This window comes from Puma concolor, chromosome E4, assembly GCF_028749965.1.
Source record: "Puma concolor isolate L17-30 chromosome E4, mPumCon1.1.hap2, whole genome shotgun sequence".
Taxonomy (NCBI): domain Eukaryota; kingdom Metazoa; phylum Chordata; class Mammalia; order Carnivora; family Felidae; genus Puma; species Puma concolor.
Genome location: NC_141683.1, coordinates 33,783,055 through 33,806,866, shown reverse-complemented (window position 1 = coordinate 33,806,866; position 23,812 = coordinate 33,783,055). Strand labels below are relative to the sequence as shown.

General features: G+C 35.2%; 1 protein-coding gene and 1 long non-coding RNA gene across 2 annotated transcripts in view; both read left to right on the top strand.

Annotated features, from left to right (window-relative positions):
* CFHR5 (complement factor H related 5) overlaps positions 1 to 21,186 on the top strand; it is a 31,962-nt gene extending 10,776 nt beyond the window's left edge. Inside the window, exons 4-10 of the mRNA XM_025921111.2 lie at positions 2,382 to 2,558; positions 3,644 to 3,826; positions 3,979 to 4,158; positions 9,150 to 9,326; positions 16,443 to 16,625; positions 19,377 to 19,559; positions 20,884 to 21,186. Coding sequence (XP_025776896.2) covers positions 2,382 to 2,558; positions 3,644 to 3,826; positions 3,979 to 4,158; positions 9,150 to 9,326; positions 16,443 to 16,625; positions 19,377 to 19,559; positions 20,884 to 21,080 — 1,280 coding nt within the window. The 3' untranslated portion in view covers positions 21,081 to 21,186. The remainder of the gene's footprint in view (positions 1 to 2,381; positions 2,559 to 3,643; positions 3,827 to 3,978; positions 4,159 to 9,149; positions 9,327 to 16,442; positions 16,626 to 19,376; positions 19,560 to 20,883) is intronic.
* LOC147572562 (uncharacterized) overlaps positions 1 to 23,448 on the top strand; it is a 175,475-nt gene extending 152,027 nt beyond the window's left edge. The window contains exon 2 of the long non-coding RNA XR_015245862.1: positions 22,593 to 23,448. This is a non-coding gene — a long non-coding RNA (uncharacterized LOC147572562). The remainder of the gene's footprint in view (positions 1 to 22,592) is intronic.
* Positions 23,449 to 23,812: the final 364 nt, after the last annotated feature.

Genomic DNA, 23,812 nt, shown 5'->3' with positions numbered 1-23,812 from the left:
GTAGTGAATATGTCTGTTGTCATTTGCCCACATGTTATCGTAAGTACTTTTTTATTCAGGAAATAGAAGCAATTCTGAATATATTTCTTTTCACTAGACTCTTTTGAAAGGTATTTCCTAATGGACAATAATCTAAATTTACGGTGTCTCCATATAGCTTTAAAAGACCAACATTAAATGTTGATATAATAACAGATCTTTGAAAAGCACTTAGCCCATCCAAAATAAGATTGTTTATATGCCATGTACATTATAATATTTATGACCAAAATTAAAGCTATTTTTAAGGTACCTTGAATTAAAACTGCCTCATAATTCAAAACTAAGCAAACATTACCAAATTTATAGTTGGTTATACATGCTGCAGCCACTTTAGATACTTTATTCCTTGACTTTCATCCTCTTCCGTGTCATTGGATTATTAACTCATAGTATATAGCCAGAGACTTGGTGTTTTTGTTTATTTTAGAGCAGTTTTGGGTTTCATGACAAAATTGAGGGGGAGGTATAGAGATTTCTCTATACTACTTGTGCCACACATGCAAGATAATCTGTCCCATTTTCCACTTGACAGGCCAGAGTGCTATTGACAATTGACACATCACAATTACCCAAAGTCCATAGCTTACATTATAGTTCATTCTTGGTGTTGCACAAAGTCTTTGATTCAAATGCAGCCCAGAATGCCTCAGGTCATGCCAAATCATGCGCCTTTTAAATATGGTTGTACATTTTTTCCCATATGTATTAGTTTTCTACTGCTGCTGTAACAAATTACCATAAACCTAATTACTTAAAACAATACAGACTTATTATCTTACATTTCTAGAGGTGAAAAGTCCTGAAATCAAGATACTGAATCATGTTTCCTTCCGGAAGTCCTAGGAAAGGATCGATCTCTTTGCCTTTTACAGCTTCTAGAAGCCCTTTGCATTTCTTGGCTCATGGCCCTTCGTCATATCACTTCAACCTCTGCTTCTGTTGTCATATTGCCTACTTTGATTCTGACACCTCTGCTCCCTTTTGTAAGAATCCTTGTGATTACATTGGGTCCACTACCACACAGATAATTCAAAATAAGCTCTCCATCTCAAGTCCTTTAATTTAATCATTTCTGTAAAGTCTGTTTTTCCAAGGAAAGGTAACATATTTGCAGGTTTCAGGGATTAGGATGTGGACATTTTGGGGAGGCCATTATTCTGTCTACAACACTGTGTGATAATTACACTTAAATAAAGCAGCTAGAAAATCCTACATCAGCCAAGATAAATTATTTTCAATAGCTTTTTTTTTTTTTTTTTGTAATTGGATAAGAAAGGGAATGTAAACAACCAGTAAGTAAAGAACTGTCATGAAAATTATTGGAATAAAACACAGAGATGCATGGGTACAAATTTTACTAAAGCTGAGTGAGTCACATTCCAGGGGGTTTGTACAAACTGTTATTAAACTATTAAATTGCCGATAACAATGTATAAAACTGGCTAGTTTAAATAGTATTTCTGAGATTTAATTAGAAAATATTTCATTATATTTTTGTGCTTGATTTGAGAGTATTTGTCTTGAATGTCATTTGTATTTTTACATGTGAATTTCAATATCTAATTTTATAAATGAACCATGAATGCAGATTAGAAGAGAAAAATACACATACATATTCATATATATATCCATTTTTACCTGAACCAGAAGGCATTCATAATGCATTGGTATTTAGAAAGTTATTATAGATGTGGTTTAGAAAAATATTAGAGATGTGGTTGGGTATAATGGAAAGATTCAGAACACCTAGAAGCAACTTAGCCATGTTGCTTAGCCATTTTTTTCAAAAAGTCCATATACTACATACAGCTCCCCATTCGTAAAATCAGGAATGTTTTTGTTTTTTAATGTTCCCTCCTACTTAAAATGTACTAGACGTGTCTTCTTTGGGCCATTCCAGTTATTAACTTTTTAAACATATGTATCATTTAGTTAAATATGCTGCATTTTAATTTTTATTACTTGAAAGAATGATTTTCATGTGATCTGAGTGTGAAAAACATTCATATGCTATTTTATAGACAAATAATAAAAGTTATTAAAATTATCTTTAATTCAATAAGTGAAATAATTTATAAGTAACTGCTCAAACCGTATTTATTATGGTCCTGAGGAGATTGTCATACAAAATTTTACTTTGCTGTTCAAAATGTTAATTTCTTAAAAGGGGCTTACACATATTTATTGGGTGTAAATAATTAGCTTATTTTTTGAAGGTAAGAATATAAGCATCTCTGCGTATGAAGTCCCCCTAATCTTATTTTTGTATTGCACATATTAAATTTAATTTCACAATGATTATTTCACACATATTTATTTACTTTTATTTTTTTTTTTAGATATAGAATGTCTTGTTCCATTTTTAGAAGCTAACATACATGTTTATCCAAAACAAGAAAAATACACACCTGGAGATGTGTTGCAATTTTCCTGCAGACAAGGACTTGTAAGAGTTGGACCAGATTCAGTTCAATGCTATCATTTTGGATGGTCACCTAATTTTCCAACATGTAAAGGTCAATATTTATTTTAGAGCTGATGAAACAACTTATAAAATTTTATATTAATGTCTATGTATTTTATCGGATCTTATATCTATAATCTGACAAACTGCAAAAAAAATGGCAAAAGTAGTATTTTAATTGAGAAGAAGGAGGGATGCTGGGTCATAGATTAGTTATGTTTCCTTTATCAAGGGGTAATTCTACCTCTGTGCTTTGAAATATGTAATGGAGTTTTATAGATCAAAATATAGTCACCGGGACTGAGAAGTGTTAGGGATTTTTCCCCAAACTCAATTTAAAAAAAGAATACTTTAAAAAATATTGTGTGGGCCTTGTTATATTTTATTAAGTAATTAAGAAGTCATCAAATAAACATATGGATTATTCAATATAAAAGAATTATGATTTTTTACTTGCTTCAGATGACATTACTTTTTCAAAATTTTTGATAGTTATTTTATATATTTAAAGATATTAATTAATAAAAACTATAATTGCATATGTATATCATATCACATATTTGACAACTACTTACTTTTATATGATATCCAGATCATTGAACTACTTTAAAATCTTCAAGGGTACAATTAATATCTTGGTTATAATAACCTGCACAATATGGGGGGGTAGGCGCAATCAGGATATTTGCATATAGAAAGAAGATAAGATTGCCCTAAAAATTGTTAACTTAAAGAAATGCAGTAAGATGTTTTGTATATGCTGGTCAGTGTTCTTATTTCTTAGGTATTCTGAAGAATTTAGAAGTCAAATCTTACTATGTCCGTCATTTACTTTAAATTACTTCACAAAAAAATTAATTGGGCAAAATGTAACATTCATATATATCTAGGTGATTGGTATACGTGTTCATTGTGCATCTTTCTTTGCTCAGAATTATTTATAAAAAAGGCATCAATATTTGAGAAAAAGAATAGACTTTACACAATACACTATGTACACTATAAAAAGCAAACCTGAAGAAAATAGGAAGGTAGCATAAATGTAATTTAGTTCTAGGTCAACCAAAATAGTAACTCCACATTTTGCCAGATTTATGAGACTATTTAAGCATTATTTAAACAATTTCTTTGTGATAGAGCAAGTGCAGTCATGTGGTCAACCCCCTCAACTCCCCAATGGTAAAACAAAACAGACAAGGAAAGAAGAATATGGACACGGTGAAATGGTGGAGTATGATTGCAATCCCGCTTTTCTAATGATGGGGCCTAAGAACATACAGTGCATCGATGGAGAATGGACAAATCTGCCTACTTGTTTTGGTAAATAGATGTTAGTGTTTAAACACAACAGTTTAAACTTTGCACTTTTCATATATATATATATATATATATATATATATATATATATATATTTACATGTATATATTTGAAATATTTTAAAAGTAAGCAGATCTTTTATTACATTTTCTTAGAACACATGAAAACATGTGGATATGTACCTCACCTCAAGAATGGCTATGCCCAGCCCTCAGTCCCTCCCTATCGACCTGGTGTTTCTGTGGAACTGCACTGCAGAAATGCATATACAATGGTTGGAAATAATGTAATTACTTGTATTGATGGAATGTGGACTGAACTTCCCAAGTGTGTTGGTGAGAATACATTTCTTAAGTTTGTATTTGATTGTTTATAATTTTTTAAGTCAATAAATATAGTCACACCAGCACATGCTGGTGCCCATCAGGTATTAAACCGGATATAAGATACTTACTAAGTTTGTTTGCTCCTAATTACTTAAGAAAGTGAATTTGGAAAGATTTTCTTTGACCTATGAACACTGTGAAAAATTACTGAGATGCTAAGAGCTCTGTGAACCAGGAGAGTTTGGGACTTCTGCTTCGGAGTAGCATCAGATTGCTTTTCCTAGGTATCTACTGCTGGATCCTATCTTCACCATGTGATGGAGCTATGCAAAATGGATTTTCCTTAGCTTCTGGATAAGCCATGTTCTTTTAAATCTCTGTGCCTTTCCTCATTCGTGCCTTTGCTCTCTTCCTGAAATGTCTTTCTCCGCTGTAATCATATGCAAAACTATTCACCTTTAAGAGTCAACTCAAAATTCACTCACCTCTGTAACCTCTCCTGGTTTATTTTCCAGTACCCATATGCTCATCGCAAAATTCTAGTAGAATGATATAGCCTCTCCACTGTGTTGTCTGTCTGTACATTTATCATTGTCATGTACCTAATAGATACTTGTCTTCCGTTTAGATTATAAAGTGCCAGAATATCAGGGCTCATCTGTATGGACCCAATCTCTAATTCACTGCCTGAGTAATTATTCGCTTAGGTTTGCATAAAGTATTTTATGCAATACTTTATTACTTTATTTGCATACAGTGTTAAGATTCCGTGTCAGTAACTCATTTCATAATTATTTTTGGTTGTTATCCCACAAGCTCCTCCTCTGGGGCACGGTGCACTTGGTATCAGCTCTCTTTTTTGTCTCACATACCCACACTCTACCTTCTGTTGGTCTAGACTTTGCCATACACATAGGAAGTCTATATAGACGCTGCTTGACATTTTGATTGAATTAATGTCTCAAAACTTGTCCTCATCTCTCCTCCTCAGCCTAAACGCGTTGTAGTCCCAGAGGGGTTCTAGATGAGAAGGCATAGCCAAGGTACTTTGATTCAATTTTTGGTTAAAGTTGAAAAAAATGGGGAAAAAAAGAATGCTGTAAAACATCTGTGTTACACTATTCACAATTGATATTTTTGACATTATTTGCTTTAAATATTTTGTAATAGAATAAATCATTGAAATGAAAACATGAAAGAAAAACGCGAGTATCCATTATCCTATCATCCTCCCAAGGGATTTTCCAATCAAGCAGAAAGTAGAATTTGTACTTTCCATTCTACTTTTTGATATATATATATATATATATATATATATATATATGTGTGTGTGTGTGTGTGTGTGTTGGAGGAAATTTTTGTGTTTTTTCCCCTAAGCTTATGCAAAATTATTGTCTACCTGCAAAGTGCTTTTTTCTTCAACATTGTAATTTTACTGTGTTGTAATCTACCTTGAGAACGTACCTTGCTTTATCACTTCATTACCCTATTGGAAATGGAAATTGTTTTTCTTTTTTTTTGTCCTGGTATAAAAGACATGCTTCAGTGTTTCCTAAAACATACATCTGCAAGTGGAATTGATGGTATTGGATTGTAGATCCTTTTGATTTTACAAGGTACTGCCAGATATATACGGAGACCTTACTCCTCTTGCCCTCACTTGGTATTTTAATATTTTTGAACTGGCACCAAGACGGTGGGTCAAAATCATTTCTCGCATTTAATTTCATTTGTCTGACTGATAGTAACATTGAGTGTAAATTCAAGTATTTGTCGGTAGCTAGATTTTCTCTTACGTGCAATGAACATTTTTCTTTAACTTTGTGTTTTCTTTCTCCTTTTAAGATTTGAGTTCTGCATTAAATATTCTAATTACATTGCAAACGTTTTAAAGTTTCAAAGTTTTTTTTGCTTTATTTTCTCTATGATGCCTTTTTCATTGGATGGTTTTGTTTAAACTCAATTGTCAATCTTTCTTTTTTCGACTGTTTGCATGTTTGTGTGTATCTTGTTTAGGAATCCCTCATTTTTTAGGTGCATAAATATATTCCCTTTTATTCTAAGGATAAAAATCTCATTACTAAGATTTATTTTTTTAATTTATTTGTTATATTTATGTTGTATTAGAGTACTTTTGTTTTGTGTCGATGTGGAAAACTATGTCAATACTAAGTGAATTGTCTGTTCTATTTTCTACTAATATTTATTTCCCCCATGCCATTTACTAGTACCCTATTTATATCTATTTCTAGATTATCTATTCTGTTCCCTTAACCTGTTTGTCTATTTTTATAGTAATATGGAAAAAATCATTATTATTACAGCAATCTTTTTTACTTATTATAATCATCGCAACTATTCTTTAAAAATTTTTTTTTTCAACGTTTTTTATTTTATTTTTGGGACAGAGAGAGACAGAGCATGAACGGGGGAGGGGCAGAGAGAGAGGGAGACACAGAATCGGAAACAGGCTCCAGGCTCTGAGCTATCAGCCCAGAGCCCGACGCGGGGCTCGAACTCACGGACCACGAGATCCTGACCTGGCTGAAGTCGGACGCTTAACCGACTGCGCCACCCAGGCGCCCCGCAACTATTCTTTAAAATGCCCGAATCTTTCTGTTTTATTTTATTTTTAATTTTTTTAATGTTTATTTTTGAGAGAGAGAGAGAGAGAGAGAGAGAGTATGAGCAGGGGAGGGGCAGAGAGAGGGGGAGACATAGAATCCGAAGCAGGCTCCAGGCTCCGGGCTGTCAGCACAGAATCTGATGCGGGGCTCGATCTCACTAACCATAAGATCATGACCTGAGCTGAAGTCAGACGCTCAACTGACTGAGCCACCCAGGCGCCCCCTCTATCTGTATTTTAAAACTAAATTCTTTGATAATTCGCGTTCAATTTTGTTTGGGATTACATGAAATTTGTAAATTTGGCCAGAATTGCAATTTTATTTATTATTGATTCTTCCTCCCATGAATATAATGCATCAATCTATTTAGTCAGGTCTTATATTAAAATTTATATATAATAATATACATTTCTCATTAAAATTATTTCTAAATAAGCTTTTCCCTAAATTATTTGGGATTCTATTGATAAAATAAATGAGATCTTTTATTAATTTATATATTTGAAGAGTTATACTTTCTATATACAGGATTATATTTTATTTTGTATATTGGTTTTGTTTCCAGCAATCTTGCTAAATTCCCATATTAGTTCTAATAATGAATTTGGATATTTTATTTTTATAAATAATCACAACTTAATCTCTTTTATTTTATTTCTTTAGTTCATGAAACTATCTCTACATGGTCCAGAAACAACCACCAAAATAACAACCATGTAGCCTGAGTTCTATTTATGTCTGGGATATTTGGATTCTCCTCTTAGAGAAAGAGTTGAAGGCAGGACCTAGGAACTAGGCATGATTCTTTTTTTTTTTTTTTTTTAATTTTTTTTTTCAACGTTTATTTATTTTTGGGACAGAGAGAGACAGAGCATGAACAGGGGAGGGGCAGAGAGAGAGAGGGAGACACAGAATCGGAAACAGGCTCCAGGCTCTGAGCCATCAGCCCAGAGCCCGACGCGGGGCTCGAACTCACGGACCGCGAGATCGTGACCTGGCTGAAGTCGGACGCTTAACCGACTGCGCCACCCAGGCGCCCCGAAACTAGGCATGATTCTTACTCTTCCTGTGCCTCTAAATCTTTTAACTCTATTCCAGATTTTCTGATCAGCTTGTCCATTTTCTTCCGCAGAAATAGTGAAATCTATTTCAGGTTTTTCTACCAATCCATCAGCCTGTGTGCTGTGCTCTTTCACCTGCATTCGAGCAGTCTTGAGCTTTCGGCCGTAATGTATAAGTATGTGCAAGTTTTGTCCTGATGCCCTCAGATACTGTTCTCCTTCGTCCTATCTCCAGCAATCTCCAAATATGAAAGCCTTTCATTCTGAGCTTTAACAACTGGCACTCTCTGTTGCTGTTCTTCAAGATTCTAAAGTGGAAAACCCAGACCCACTCTCTTCCCTCATTTCCTAGACTTTTGGATTATCAAGTGACCTACCCACTTCTGGTGATGAAAACTGTCGCTGTTGTGCTTCTTTAAGCCTGGCAGACACCTTGGCCACTGGCAATTCATGATGACCTACAGGGAGGGAATGTTTTCCAGCCCCGAGAGACTGGACTCTGTTATAAAAAGGTGTAAATTGTATGTGCTCATGGTCAACAATTATTATATGAGGGAAATACAGATACCCAATCCCTAGCATCACATAGGGGAGATTTAGAACATGGATTAAAAAACACTTGGAAGGAAAGCAGTAGCAGAGCAATTCATGTCTCATTATGCCATCCTTGGACACGCTAAGGAAAGATTCCGTGATGAGCTACGTATTTATGGACAAAAGGGAAGAATCGTAACAATAAAAACTATGTAGACAAGCATGTGGCCCCTTGTGAATGCATGTTCTAAGGCTCAATAGTGTTGTTATCAGGGGGTTCTTCCTGTGAGCATACTCTGAGTTCTTGGGTCAGGGTCTTTACTGAGCTTCTGAAATGTGGGAGTAATTGAACCTCGAGGGAAATCCAGACTTATCTCTCCTAGTACTGTACTTCCCACAGATATGTGGTTATTTAGTGGGAAACAATCAGATACAACTATCTTTTCATGGCCTTTAAAAACTAGGCTGAAGTTTCATAAGGACTGTTCTCCAGTCAAAACCCTGGACCAGACTAATCCATCTTGCATTCCCATTTCCTAAGCAACTTTGACATATTTTTCTGTCATTCAAAATGGAACACAGCTTTTCATTTTCTTTCTCATTTTTTCAACAGCCAGTATAGCCTACTCAATGAAATTAAGAGTAGTTTTATGTGATATGGCCTAAAGGCATCAAACATGATTTCATCATACCACTAATATTTCAGATATTTTACTGAAATAATTGCTAGTTTCTGTTCAATATTCTGCTCATATATCCATATTTTCCTTTTGAATAGCAACCGACCAACTTAAGAGTTGCAAAATACCAAATTTTTATCGAAGAAAACTGATAAGTCCGTGGATGCCTGAATATAATCATAATGCCAGAATAAATTACAGATGTTTGGGGAAGAGTGCACAGATGCAAATATCCTGCATAAATGGAAACTGGTATCCTGAACCAAACTGCAGAGGTAAGATTTGTTTTAGAGATATTTTTGTAAGAGAAAAAAAAAAACAGATTTTGTAGGACTTATTTTATCTTTATCAGAAAATTTCTCTTGTAATTAGCATGTTTTTAAGTTAAATTGTTTGTTGCGTCACATAAATTTTTAAGTTGATGGTGAAGATAGAAACTACTCACAACACTATTTTCAAATATTGTCACTTAAGAGCCCTTGCCTTCTGGTAAAGGTGATGAAGTAAACCCATTTTAACTCTATTACAATCTTTTGACTGATAAAAGAAAAAAAAAGAATGGTAAAAATAGAACAAAAACTCAATCTTCAATGATATTGGGAAACAACTAAAACCCAAATGACACACTGTGAAGGTTAAACTAACAGACATGACAGTCTGGACCAAAAGTAGAAAATTAGTCTGGGAAGAAAAATGATCAAGGTATTATTTTCCTAATATTAAATCTCACATTCCTCAAAGGCTTGTTTTCAAATTATTTAATGTGAGCAACAGGATTATAAATTACAAACAATTATAAAGTGGGCACCATATTAAATTAAAATAAACCAGGCATAGAAAAGATATAATGCTTACAGAGAAATAACAAGAAAGAGAAAACAGAGTAGACTTCAGACTTCTCACCAACAATAATATAAGAAGCCAGGATAAAATGGAGCAATATCTTCAAAGTGCTTAGAAAAAGTAATTGGCAACCAGTGTTTTCCATACCCAAAGTATTTCTTGATGATTACAAAATAAATACATTTTTAAACACAGGGAAGATGAAGGGAATTTACCACTCAAAATCATCCTTTGAAATAAATCATATAAAATATATACCGGCAAGATGAAATATTAATTCTTAACAAAAGAATGTGATGTTATCAGAAATTGTGAGGGTAAAAAGTAAAATATATTAAATTTAAAGAAGTAATAATTTCAAGAAGCTTTAGTTGTTTAAAACAACTAAAATGTTTTTATTTTTGTTAAATTTCTTTATTCAATATATTTTTATTTTTATGTAAGGAAGTGAAGTATTGCTCTGAGAGTTTCAAGCATTTTAAAGCCTTTTCTGTGCCCATGTAATGTTTAAATTAATCTGTTATTGTGCATTAAATAATTCTCATAAGTTTCAAATATGAATACCCTATAGATTACTTTTTATAACCACAAAGAAATAATATTTAAAAGTAATAATAATATCTATCTACTTCCTTACCCTTCATTTTGTGAAATAACTCACTTCCAAATAACCTAATAACCTAGTGTTTACACTACTAAGAACTATAATTCTCAGAACATATAGTAAAACCCCTTAGAGGCAACCTAACCAAAATTTAGAGTGAAATGTATAGCCTTAAAATAAGAAGTTTGGATCTAGTATCTATCTATCATCTATCTCTCTATGTATCTATCTATGTATCTATCTATCTATCTTTCATCTATTATCTATCTCCCCTAGGCTAGGAAAAGTAAACTCCAGACATTAGGAGGCAAAATAATAAATGTAAAAGCAGATATGAATGAAATAGAATATTTTACTTACAGCTGATCTGGGAAATAACATTAATTTATAAAGGTCAATGAGCAGACCTAGCTAATCAATTCTACTCTAGTCAAGAAGAATGGTGGGTAGGTCCAAATAAACATTTCTATAAGCCAAAATTAGATGAATATACAAATATAGGAAAAATAATATAAGAATACAGTTTTGAAAATAAAGGAGTTAAAAACATTAATTGAAAAGGAAAATACCATGAACAGGGCATTTACAGATCTTAGGAGAATGCTGTTTCTGGAGATTTCCCTTAACCTAGGGTAGTTGTCTTGACAAAGTTCTACCAATCCTGGATTTCAAGTCCATTTTTCCATTGGAGTTATTTCACTCCCCACAGTTGACTTTTCAGGGAAAGCCCTTTTAAGACAACCCACAGCTAGCCTTTACCCGTGGTTTTCATCCTAGCCACTGAGATTTGGAAATGGAGACTATCACAAGTGCAGGCATGCCTTTAGGTGTTACCAGACAGACTACTTCAGTTATTCTTAAATTTCAAGTGTGAGTCAGAAACTGTTCTTTGTACCATTAATTCCCTGGGAAAAGCAGTTGTATAGAAGCTTCCTACTTTCACTTGGCCTAAGCGGAATGTGATTTTACCCTTCTCTCTCCCATGATATAACCTGCAGACAGCACCCTTTAAGGAAGCCTTTACTACTGGCTCTTTAAAACTCATCCTTTTAGCCTCTCATGTGTGCAATACCAGTTTAATGGGAGCAGAGCATAATTTATAATCTCTTGGCATGTCTTTAAAAAGTTTTTTATTGGGGTGTCTGGGTGACTCAGTCAATTGAGCATCCCACTCATGATTTCATCTCAGGTCATGATCTCATGGCTTGTGAGACTGAGCCCCACGTCAGGCCCTGTGCTGAAAGCATGGAGCCTGCTTAGGCTTCTCTCTCTCTGCCCCTCCCCTGCTTGCATGCTCTGTTTCTAAAAAAAAAAAAGTTTTTTTATCATCTCATTTTAAATCTTGGTATCATTGAATTTGGAAGACCAGGCAAAGGAAAGAAGAATATTCTTATTTTAAAGCTTTGTGTTGCATATACAAACATGTATGGGTCTCAAAACATCATAGTTCATGAAAAAAGCAAGTTGCCTTATGATATGCTATAGTATAGCCCTTATAAATGCTAAAAAATAAATAAATTCACAGACACGAATTTTTTTTGTTTTCCAGATATCAGTAACATTGTCTTCTTCCTTTTCTTAATAAAAGAAACTAGATTCTGCAGGTGTAATAAAGTTCCTCTTGTGGCCTCACTGGTTTCCTCATTTTTCCTTCTACTTAATCACATATGTGTAATTTCTAGTTTTTATTTTCTCTAAACACATACATGTGAATCCACATTTAATATCCACAAGAGGAACTTTACTAGAGCTGTAGAATCTAGTTTCTTTTATTAAGAAAAGGAAGAAGACAATGTTACTTATACCCGTAAAACAAGAAAAATCAAGATAAACTATGAAATTATAGTTTTTTTTTCATTTGAGAGAGAGAGAAAGAAAGCATGTGTGAGTGGGCAGAGGGGCCGGGGGAGGGGGTAGAGAGAGAGAGAAAGAGAGAAAGACAGGGAGAGAGAGAGAGAGAGAGAGAGAGAGAGAGAGAAGAGAGAGAGAATCTTAATCAGGCTGGATGCTCAGCGCAGAGCCCAATGCAGGGCTTGATCCTATGACCCTGGGATCATGACCTGAACCCAAATCAAGAGTGACTGAGCTACCTAAGCACCTCTAAAATTATAGTTTTTTTTTTCTTTTTAACAGTCTTATCAGAGAGCTAAGAAACCAACGAATGAAATTCCAGAATATAATATGCCCCTCCAAGGAAAAAACAAGTCACATTGCTGCTTTTATCCTTCCTGGAACAGTGAAAGGATGAGAAAGCCACCAGAAACATAAACATAAATAAAATAGCAGAGGTTTTTTGTGGTTTTTTTTTTTAACATTTATTTACTTTTGAGAGAGAGAGAGAAAGAGAGAGAGAGAGCACTAGTGGGAGAGGGGCAGAGAGAGAGAGAGGGAGACGATCTGAAGCAGGCTCCAGGCTCTGAGCTGTCAGCACAGAGCCCGTTGCAGGGCTCAAACCCACGAACCGTAAGATCAATGACCTGAGCCGAAACTGGACGCTTGACCAACTGAGCGACCCAGGCGCCACAAAATAGCAGAGTTTTAAAAGAAAATTTACAAGTGGTATGAAGGCTAGCACAACTGTTAAAATTTCCAGAGTCCTGAAACAAACAACCAAAACATCTGTCAACCTTTTCCAAGTGCCCTGCTAAAGTCTGATGTTAGGGTTAGAAAATAAAAGGAAAGCATCTGGGAAATCTGTCTCCCTCTGATCCTCAATGTTGAGATGATTTCAGAATGCTCACCTCTCTTTTCTTGGAGTTTCCTTTGGAGTCCTGAGTTCCATTTCCATATTATATTTCCTGGTCAGTTCTTCCTCTTGGCAAGATCGACACAAAAAATCTTGGGGAAAAGAAAATGGGATTATTGCTTTTATTGCTGCTTAAATCCCAGAAGTTTTTTTGTGTAAATTTTTTCCCTTCCTGACAACCCCCCTTCTCCTTTCCAGTCTACTCATACCCTTAACTCCATTTGGGGAAAAAATGTAGTTTGGGCCAAATGACAAAAACAAGACATCCTGCCGCTCTCATTCCCCATGATGCTTTATGTTTGTCTGAGAGAGCCACTCAAGTGACTCTGGAATAAAACATATCTGCCTATATGGAGAAGCAGCAGCATTAAAAATATTACACCTTAGGGGCGCCTGGGTGGCGCAGTCGGTTAAGCGTCCGACTTCGGCCAGGTCACGATCTCGCGGTCCGGGAGTTCGAGCCCCGCGTCAGGCTCTGGGCTGATGGCTCAGAGCCTGGAGCCTGTTTCCGATTCTGTGTCTCCCTCTCTCTCTGCCCCTCCCCCGTTCATGCTCTGTCTCTCTCTGTCGCAAAAATAAATAAATGTTAAAAAAAAAATTACACCTTAATTGTACTTCATTATTAATCCTATTATCATATCATACACATTAATATCTATTCTGTATTGTTGATTTCACATCAGAACCTAATATGTTTGTGTATTAGATAAGGCGGTATATAATGTACCATTCCTCCATTGCTGGTTGTCAGATTACTGATAGTTTTAATACTAAAAATTCTATAAAATATACAGAACACATTAACAATGGTATTTAAAATCCCCAAATATTCGATATGAGCTAGATAAAAATCATAAACATTTGATTTATTGTATCAACTTGATTTTCTTAAAGGTTGTACTTATAGATAATAAAATTATATTTCCAGAATGAGGTAGAAACCTGAGGAGGAAGCTTTACTGAAAGCTGAAAGAAGAGTTTAATGACAATTTTGAGAAATGGTGGTAGGTGGCAGGTGGAGATTAGGTGAGGATATTATGAAGTGGCAAATATTTGTCACTCAAATTGCCAGACTTATTTTTTCTTTTTTTATTTTACAGAGAGAGAATGAGAGCAAGCGTGAGTGGGGGAGAGGGACAGAAGGGGAGAGAGAGAGAGAGAAAGAGAATTTTAAGGAGGCTCCACACTCAGTGCAGAGCCCAGTGTGGGGCTCAATCCCACCACCCTGCGATCACGACCTGAATCGAAATCAAGAGTTGGACGCTCAACTGACTGAGCCATCCAGGCGCCTGCCAGACTTACTCTTAAGAAACACAACAAAGTCCTTCATTTTACAGACCAGGAATACAAGACCCCAAGAAGTCACTTAGCCAAAATCAAGACTGGAACTCATTTCTTGGTTCTTATATTAGTGCTGTTTCAACTACACTATATCTATACTAGGTTGAAATTTCTAAAGACAATGTCCATACTTCTGTAAGGAAAGTAAGTTGGACAACTGACATAATCATGCATAATATTTTTACCTAAAATATAATAGCAATGATATTTGAATATTTAACTTGGTTAGTTGGGACTTGGTTTACATTTTTTTAATTATTATTTATATGTTTGAGATTACAGACAATGTCAACCTTCCTATTTCCCTATATTGGGACTTCTAGGAGGTAAACAGCACATGGTTGCTGATTCCCAAGATTGGCATCACACACCTTGATGCTCGCTCAGTCAAGAGTCTTGATGAAATTCAACAAGTATTCATCCTTGTGACTTTGTATTTAAATAAAAATATTTGCACACCTAAACAGAAATGAATAAATGACACTACAAAATTCTTCAACAAAGGGGAAATGGGACACCCAAAGTAGGAAAACGTCTACGTAACAGAGCAAACTGCCCCATCTATCTATTGAATGTGTCTTATCTTCTTTTCATGTACTTTTCATAGCTTGTCCTCTGGCCTATGAGCCAGACTTCACCAACAGAAAATGTGCAATAACAGTAATATCAGGCTATTCTTTATCTTCTTTTGCAGAGTTAGTTGAGCCAAAACAGATAATTAAAGACTGACCCTGTTAAAGGTTGACTAGAATAATGATGACACTGGAATGAAATTCTTTTATGCCATATATTTCTTCAACCAATAAACAAATAGGGCAAGTCCTATAGAGCATAGAAATATGCATGAGTGGTCCCACCTCTCAGAGAACCCTCCGGGTTTTCACAGAAATAGCTTTTGTTTACAGGATTTGAAGCATAGAATTCTAATGTGCCTTCCTTTCCTTGAAAAAATAAACCCGATGTAAAATTCAGGTTCCAGGTAGCATGTGTGTTTTCGCAGAAATTATACTGATCTGAGGTTCTATTCACATAATTTTGGAAATGTTTACTACAAATTATTAGTATATTTTTAAATGTAGTGAAACCAGGAGAGATAAGCTCACTCTTCTATATTGGTTTTAAGAGAAAGTAGTATAGTAGGAGATAAAAAATATGTATTAATTTCTTTGTAATAATTTTGAAGGGAAATACCACTTTAGCAGCTTCTGTCCTGGGGTGGGGGGTGGGGAATGAACTGAAGGAGAACACTGTATGACTCCAGGTCAGGAGGTGGGACTGTGGCTCAGTTAATGATGTTTTGACATCCAAATTGGCCATTTAAAATTTATCCCTTAGAACAAACCAAGCAACCAAAAGTAAGTTAACTTCTACTCAAACAGAAGCATTCTAATTACATTGATCACCAGTCATTGTCATGTTTAGAACAAAAGGCAAATCACGAAAGCTTTTATTGAGATCAAGGGTTAGGTTATTAAGGGAAGTCTTAATTGGTTCTCTCATTACTATTACCAATTTAATTTTTTTGTGTTCACTTGTTTGAATAACATGTACATAACTTATTTGAATCATATAAATTAGCTAGAAAAAACTAAAAGGGTTAATTTGTACAAGAGACAGAATAATGAATAGGAAATAGAAGGAACACCAGAGAAATTTTAATCTGATGGTTGTATCCCAAAAGTGCTTGTTAAACCTTAAACTATGTTAACATAAAGTACATTTGTCACTATAGCATCATGTATATACATAAAAATATACATACACAATTGTTATACTGAAATATACTGAAATATTATCTTGTTGAGCTGTTTTCTTTAGATTTTATTAATCAAATAAGTTAATTCCAATATTTTTTAGGAAAAGAGACACAACTCTGCCCACCTCCACCTCAGATACCTAATGCTCAGAATATGCTAACCACAGTGAATTATCAAGATGGAGAAAAAGTAGCTATTCTTTGCAAAGAAAATTATCTACTTCACGGAGCAAGAGAAATTGTGTGTAAAAGTGGAAAATGGCAGTCATTACCACAGTGTATTGGTTAGTAGTTTATTTCTAAATAATGTTATTTAAAAAGAATTTACTAATCTTCTTTGCTTTATCTAAAGAAAAGGAAAAAGAATTTATGATTTATGTGTTGCACCATATTTTGAAGCATTAAATTGTCATCTAGTTAATTCTGTCACTTTTAAAAACTGTTTCTTTATGAGGTATTTACAACAGTGACCATATAAGAAAGAAGCTTCAGGTCTTTACTGGATATCCACTTTTATTAAGTGTATTTACTTGGTATGCAGCTTAAGATATAGAATGGGCAATTGGGAGTGGTCAGAGAGCTAGGATGTGAACTTGGTAACTGCTAGTATATAGATGATATCTAAAGCTACAGGACTGGATGGGATCACATGGAGAGTTCAAATGGCTAACAAAGAGAGGAGGTCGAAGGGACAGCCTTGGAGACTCTCCATTATTAGAGATCTGGGAAATGAGGAGTAGCCAGATAGTACCCAGAAAAACTAGGGAAGGCTGATAAAATGATTCTAGGACACAATTACATTGTGTGTGTTGGGGGAGGCGGGGTTCCCCCACATCCAACAAGCAACTCTTAGACACCTGCTAGGTGTCCTACAATTCAACTCAATTCTGACACTATGCAGGGATAGCATCAGATTTCTACAGGTTAAGAACTCAGTCTTAGAAGACTGCTTCTTGTATCCACTTCAGATGCCAGTCGCACATCTAGGTTGCCATCTGTGTGTTTCTGACTGACTGGCTATAGCTTGGAGGTTCCCACAACGCCCCTCCTTGTGTTTGATTAATTTGCTAGAGCAGTTTGCAGAACTCAGAGAAACATTTACTTACTAGATTATGGGTTTATTAAAAAAGTATATAACTCAGGAACAGCCAGACGGAAGAGATGTATAGGACAAGGTATGGGGAAAGGGCACAAAACTTCCATGCCCTTTCCAGCCACCACTTTTCCCACATCTCCATGTATTTACCAACCCAGAAACTCTCAGAACCTCATCCTTTTGGGGTTTTATGGAGGCTTCATCACATAGGCATGATTGATTAAGCCATTAGCCATTGGTGATTGATTCAACCTCCAGCCCTTATCTCTTCCCCCGTAGATCAGGATGGGAATGAAAGTTCCAACCCTCCTCATCACATGGTTAGCCCTCCTGGCAACCAGGTTATCCTCTGGTTACCTATGGGTCTTATAAAAGTCATCTCACGAACATAACAGAAGACACATTTACTTCTCTCATAATTTGTGAAATTCCAAGAGTTTTAGGATCTCTGTGCCAGGAATGGGGAATAATACCAAATATTTATCATAAATCACATTGTCAGAGCTGGTATCCCAGAAGCAATATCAAGGACATACTTCAGAAGGACATGTTACACAATGTCATTCAAAAGGTGGGCAAGCATGTCAAAGACTACTTAGAACTGGACGAGATGACTGATAATTGAACAATGGATTTAGGTACCTAAAGTTATTGGTAGCTCTGCTTAGAGGTATTTCAGCACTGGGAAATACCTAATTGCAGTGTGTTCTAGAGAGAATGTGGGCTGATAAAGTAAGATCAGGGATGATAGGAAACAAGTAGGTTTGCTCTAAAGGGACGAGAGAAATGAGGCAGTAGCTGGATATGGGGTGTGGGTAAAGGGAAATTTTACCTTACATCGTGACATTTTCAACACGTTTGTATGTCAATGAATGATTTGGTAGAGAAGGACAAATTGTTAATACAGCCAAAAGGGATGATTCATGGTCTTTGCTGAGTTTAATGGAGAAAGAATCTAGTGCCCACGTGAAAGAGTTCGTCCGAGAAAAATACAGGAAGAGTCACTCAATGAAACAATAAGTAGAAGAAGTTATTCAGGATAAGATTATTTATTTGGCCATTTCATATCTATATCCTTGGTGATATGTAGGAAGATAAATCAGTACAATGGAATGTATCCTAGCCATTCTTAACATGAAGTTGAAATTTTTATTGACAGAGAAAGATGCCTATGCTATTATTTGGAATTGGAAAATAAATGGAAGGCAGTATGTCAATAATTCATTTCACAGGTACATGCTACTTGCAGAAAGTAACAGTTGTCCCAGAGAATAGAAATGGGAAGGGAGTTATTTATTTTTACCTTTCCTCTTTAAATAAAAAAATTTGGGGCGCCTGGGTGGCGCAGTCGGTTAAGCGTCCGACTTCAGCCAGGTCAAGATCTCGCGGTCCGTGAGTTCGAGCCCCGCGTCAGGCTCTGGGCTGATGGCTCGGAGCCTGGAGCCTGTTTCCGATTCTGTGTCTCCCTCTCTCTCTGCCCCTCCCCCGTTCATGCTCTGTCTCTCTCTGTCCCAAAAATAAATAAACGTTGAAAAAAAAAAAAAATTTTAAATAAAAAAATTTATGAAGGAGGTGGACAGTAGACCAGATAAGATTTACTTATCTGTTCATCACACGTTAAATAAAAACTATTCCTAGTTGCATGCCCTTATAATACATATGTACTCAATACCTAAGTTTATTTGACTTATGGGTGCCCTTATAATACGTGCTCTTATAAGATATATGTACTCAATGCTTAAGTGTATTTGACTTATGGGTGAAGGGAAGCACTATAATTTTTGGTTATCAGGTTATATTGTAAAAATTATATAATGAGTTATTTGAGCTCGCAGACATCATATTAAACATCGAACATATAATATAAAGAAATTTATTTATACTAATTTACTTAAACTACATATCGGTTTTCTCTCAACGCATAAATGTTATTTTCCAGAGTCTACACAATATTGTGGTTCCCCTCCACCTATTAGCAATGGAGATATCACCTCATTCCCATTAACAGTATATCCTCCAGGATCAAAAGTCCAGTACCATTGCCAGTCTTTCTATGAACTTCGGGGCTCCATAGATGTAACGTGCAGAAATGGACAGTGGTCAGAACCACCAAAATGCATAGGTGAGTTTGTCATATTCTCCTAGAGTCTGAGATTTGATATTCATAGTAAAGCTTTCATGGACTAATTTCATAGGATGATTTTTACTTCAGTTCAGCTGAAAACCTATCTGACATGGATTCAAGCCACTTAGCGAGTATTTGGTGGAGCTAGAAATCAGGCACAGCAATCTGGTTCCAAATTTCATGTATTTAAGCCTGAGGCTATGGTGGCCTCTCCTGTCTACAAAAAAGTCAGGGAGAAAAAATATCAACCTCACTCTAACAGTAAAAGGACTGTCTATCGTATGTCATCAGGAAAATACTTGCTAATGTACCTTAGAATCCTGGGCATGGACAAATCTAGGTACGAAAAGAAGTTCCTTATGGTCACCACTGCCTAGGATGGCTCCTCAAATTTAACCATGTGCTTTTTTTTAAAACTCTGAGCAATTCCTATATCAGAGATGATGGGCTATAGAGAACATGCTGCTTAGTACTGCTGGGCGTGCTATTTACTCAGGGGAATGTTACCTCTCAAAACGCTAAATTTAAAAATGAATGAGGGGACTCTGATCATGGGGGGGGGAAGGTAATACTGCTTTCCTACAGAAATCAATGTTGCATAAAAGTGACAACCCACTGATAATTACTTTGTGGAAAAGGAGCTCTAAATAAGAAATATAATAGCTAATATAATAGCTAGTAGAATTTTTGGTCTTATTGATAAATAATTACCTTCAAGAATATGCTAAGTGAATATTTTAAGAGATAGTTCATTTTTATATATATTGTGCCTTCTTCAGTCCACTTTCTGTACCGTATATCTGATAGACAGAAGTAAACTTATTTTTACTGTAATATTTAGTAAGATGTTAATACATCCGTATGCTCACACTATGCACATTTTGGAAACAATGTAAAAGAGAATCCTGAGTTGGGAAAGGAGGGTGAATAACACTGACCCTAACAGAACATTTTAATTTAATCCTATATGGCATGTGGTTTTTAGGCATGTAAAGCACAGTAATTGAGAGCACAGACTCTGAAGTCAAACTGCCAGGGTCCATATTCTGGTTCAAAATACTCATTCAGTTATGTGACCTTGGAGAAATTACTCAGTCTTTCTGAGCCCCCATCTCCTGTTATGTAGCTCAGGGAAATGATGCACAGTGTTTAGAGATAAAGCAAAGTACTAAGAACAGTACTGGGCAAAACTCAATAAATATTAGCTTTTAATATCCTTTCATAAATTTTATTTAATTCCAAAATATTCTTAAAAGAAATGTCACTACTCTTGGAAAGGGAAAGGTATATTATTAATGATGTATTTTTTTAATTCTTTCAGATGCATGTATAATATCTGAAGATAACATGAACAAATATAACGTACAGTTAAGAGGAAAAGACACCAAAAAACTTTATGTAAAAACAGGGGATTTTGTAGAATTTGAATGTAAATGGCCACATAAAGCAAACACGTCAATACAGTCATTTCGGGCAATCTGTCAGGAAGGGGAAGTTGAATATCCCAGATGTGAATGAAACAAGCATTAATTTCCCTGAATATAAATTTTAAAGTAATGCTATATGTATGTTGTAAGTATGCATTATATAGGCAATTCTATAATTAATGTATTTATTCTTTTGAGTGTTGCTTATCTCAGTTTTATTTTGAACTCTGAATTTTCAGAGATTCACAAATTTATAAACCAAGAGCAACGCTTCACTTATTAGGTGGACCATATTATACCTGGGTCAAATCATAGTGCTGGGTCTCCTGTTCATATATTACCCACAGAAAGTGAGCATGTGCCTCAATTCAGTACTTTGTCCTATCTAACCTCTTCTAATTGTCTAAAATGTATAAGATAACTTCAAGGCTTTCTATCTTTCTATCACATCATAAAATATAAAAACTGTAGGGTGCCTGGGTGGCTCAGTCCGTTAAACGTCCGACTGTGGCTCAGGTCATGATCTCACATTTCATTAAGTTCGAGCCCCGCGTGGAGCTCTGTGCTGACAGCTCAGAGCCTGAAGCCTGCTTTGGATTCTGTGTCTCCCCCTCTCTCTGCCCCTCCCCTGCTCACTCTCTGTCTCCCTCTTTCTAAAAAATAAATAAACATTAAAAAAAGTTTCCTAAATACAAAAACTGTCACCTTTTATGCTTGTAGCAAGCATTAGTAAATATTAAAAAGTCCTCTAATGGGAGGCTGATTACTCATCAAATACTAAATGCACCATCTTCCACACTAAAATTTTTACAAATCCTAGTGCAGAACTTCTATTATAGTCAAGATGTGATACATGCATACAAAAAGGTAACTATAAGTGAAAATTTTTAGGTTACAATAGTGCATCTATAGGATTATCTAGATATGCATACATACTTAAAAAAGATTGAGAGTAAACAAAGTTTGGCTGTAATAATTCTATGTGGTGTGTGGTTTCAGAAATTAGAATACTTGTAAATTTTTATATTCCTACATTTTATAATTTTTCATTTTGAATTATATTACTTTTACAGTTAGATGAGAGTTATCAAGAACTGTGATTAGAGACCAAGAAAGTAGAAGATTGAGAGTATAACGACTCTGTGCTGTGGGCCAGGAGGCTGACTTCATACCAAAGCTCCATTATTTTTTGATGTACCATAGTTTGGGGAAATACTGAACAGGAACTTTTAGCAATGTCCTTTGCATGTTCCTGTATTTTAGGTAGCATAGTATAGTTAAAACATTTTTTTGGCCAGCAAGTTTTTTGTAAGTATCTATGAACATGGTGACAACAATTTCTTAAAATCTTCATGACTAGAGATATAGCAATAGATTTTTAGATAAGACATCAAAACAAACACTCAAGAAATAGAGAAATTGGACTTTATCAAGACTAAAAACCCTCATTCTTTAAACAATGCTAATAAGAAAATGAAAGCATGCAGATATAATCGGAAAAAATAGCTGCAAATTATATATCTGATAAGGGACTCGTATCCAGAATTAAAGAACTCTTACGAGTGAAAATAGAAAGACAACCTGATTTTAAAATGAGCAAAAGATCTAAACAGACATTTCTCCAAAAAAGATGTACGAACGGCCAAAAAACACATGAAAAGATACCTAACACCATCAATCATTAAGTAACTAAATCAAAATCTCCATGAGATAGTACTTCCCACCCACTAGGATGGCTATAATCAGTCAGGTGGTAACAACTATTGTTAAGAATGTGGACAAATTAGAACACATATACACTACTGATGGGAATGTAAAGCGATACGCCCAATTTGGAAAATAATTTGGAAGTTCTTTGAAAGGTTGAAATAGAGTTATCATAGACTCAGTAGTCTACTCCTAGATATATCCCAAAAGAAAGACAAACATATATCACACAAGCACTGTAACATGAATGTCTTAGCAGAATTATTCATAATAGCCCCCAAATAGAAACAACCCAGATGCTTGTCACTATACACAAAACATGCATCTTACATACTATTATTTGGTTATAACAAAGGAATAAAGTGCTATCAAATGCCACAGCATGGATGAACCTCAGAATCTTTATGTAAAGTGAGAAAAGCCAGTCACAAAGACGACATATTGTATGATTCCATTTGTAGGATATGTCCAGAATAGACAGGTGTAGAGGGGACAGAAGGTAGATCGATGGTTGCTTAGGGCTGGAGTAGGGAGGCAGGGGCTGATAGTTAACAGTGACAATGTTCTAAAATTGATTGTGGTAATGAGTGTACAACTCTGTGATTATACAACAAAACATTGAATATACATTTTAAATGGGTGAATTGTATGATGTGTGAATTATATCTCAATAAAGTGTTCTAAAAACTGTGGCCAACATTTCAAAATCAGGATAAACATTGGTAATTAAAAAATAAAAAATTAAGACCATATCAGAATTTATAATGAATTTATTTATTTATTTATTTATTTATTTATTTATTTATTTATGTTTTTTAATGTTTATTTATTTTTGAGAGAGAGAAAAACAGAGTGCAAGTAGTAAAGGGGCAGAGAAAGAGGGAGACACAGAACTGGAAGCAGGCTCCAGGTTCTGAGCTGTCAGCACAGAGACCAACCTGGGGCTCGAACTCACCAACCTCAAGATCATGACCGGAGCCAAAGTCAGACGCCCAACCAACGAAGTCAACCAGGCACCCCTATAGTGAATTTATACTAAAAGATTGATGGGGTTGAATAAAAAAGTAAAAACTTGTAACCCACAGTGGTTATCTATTAAAACAGCTGACCTCTTGG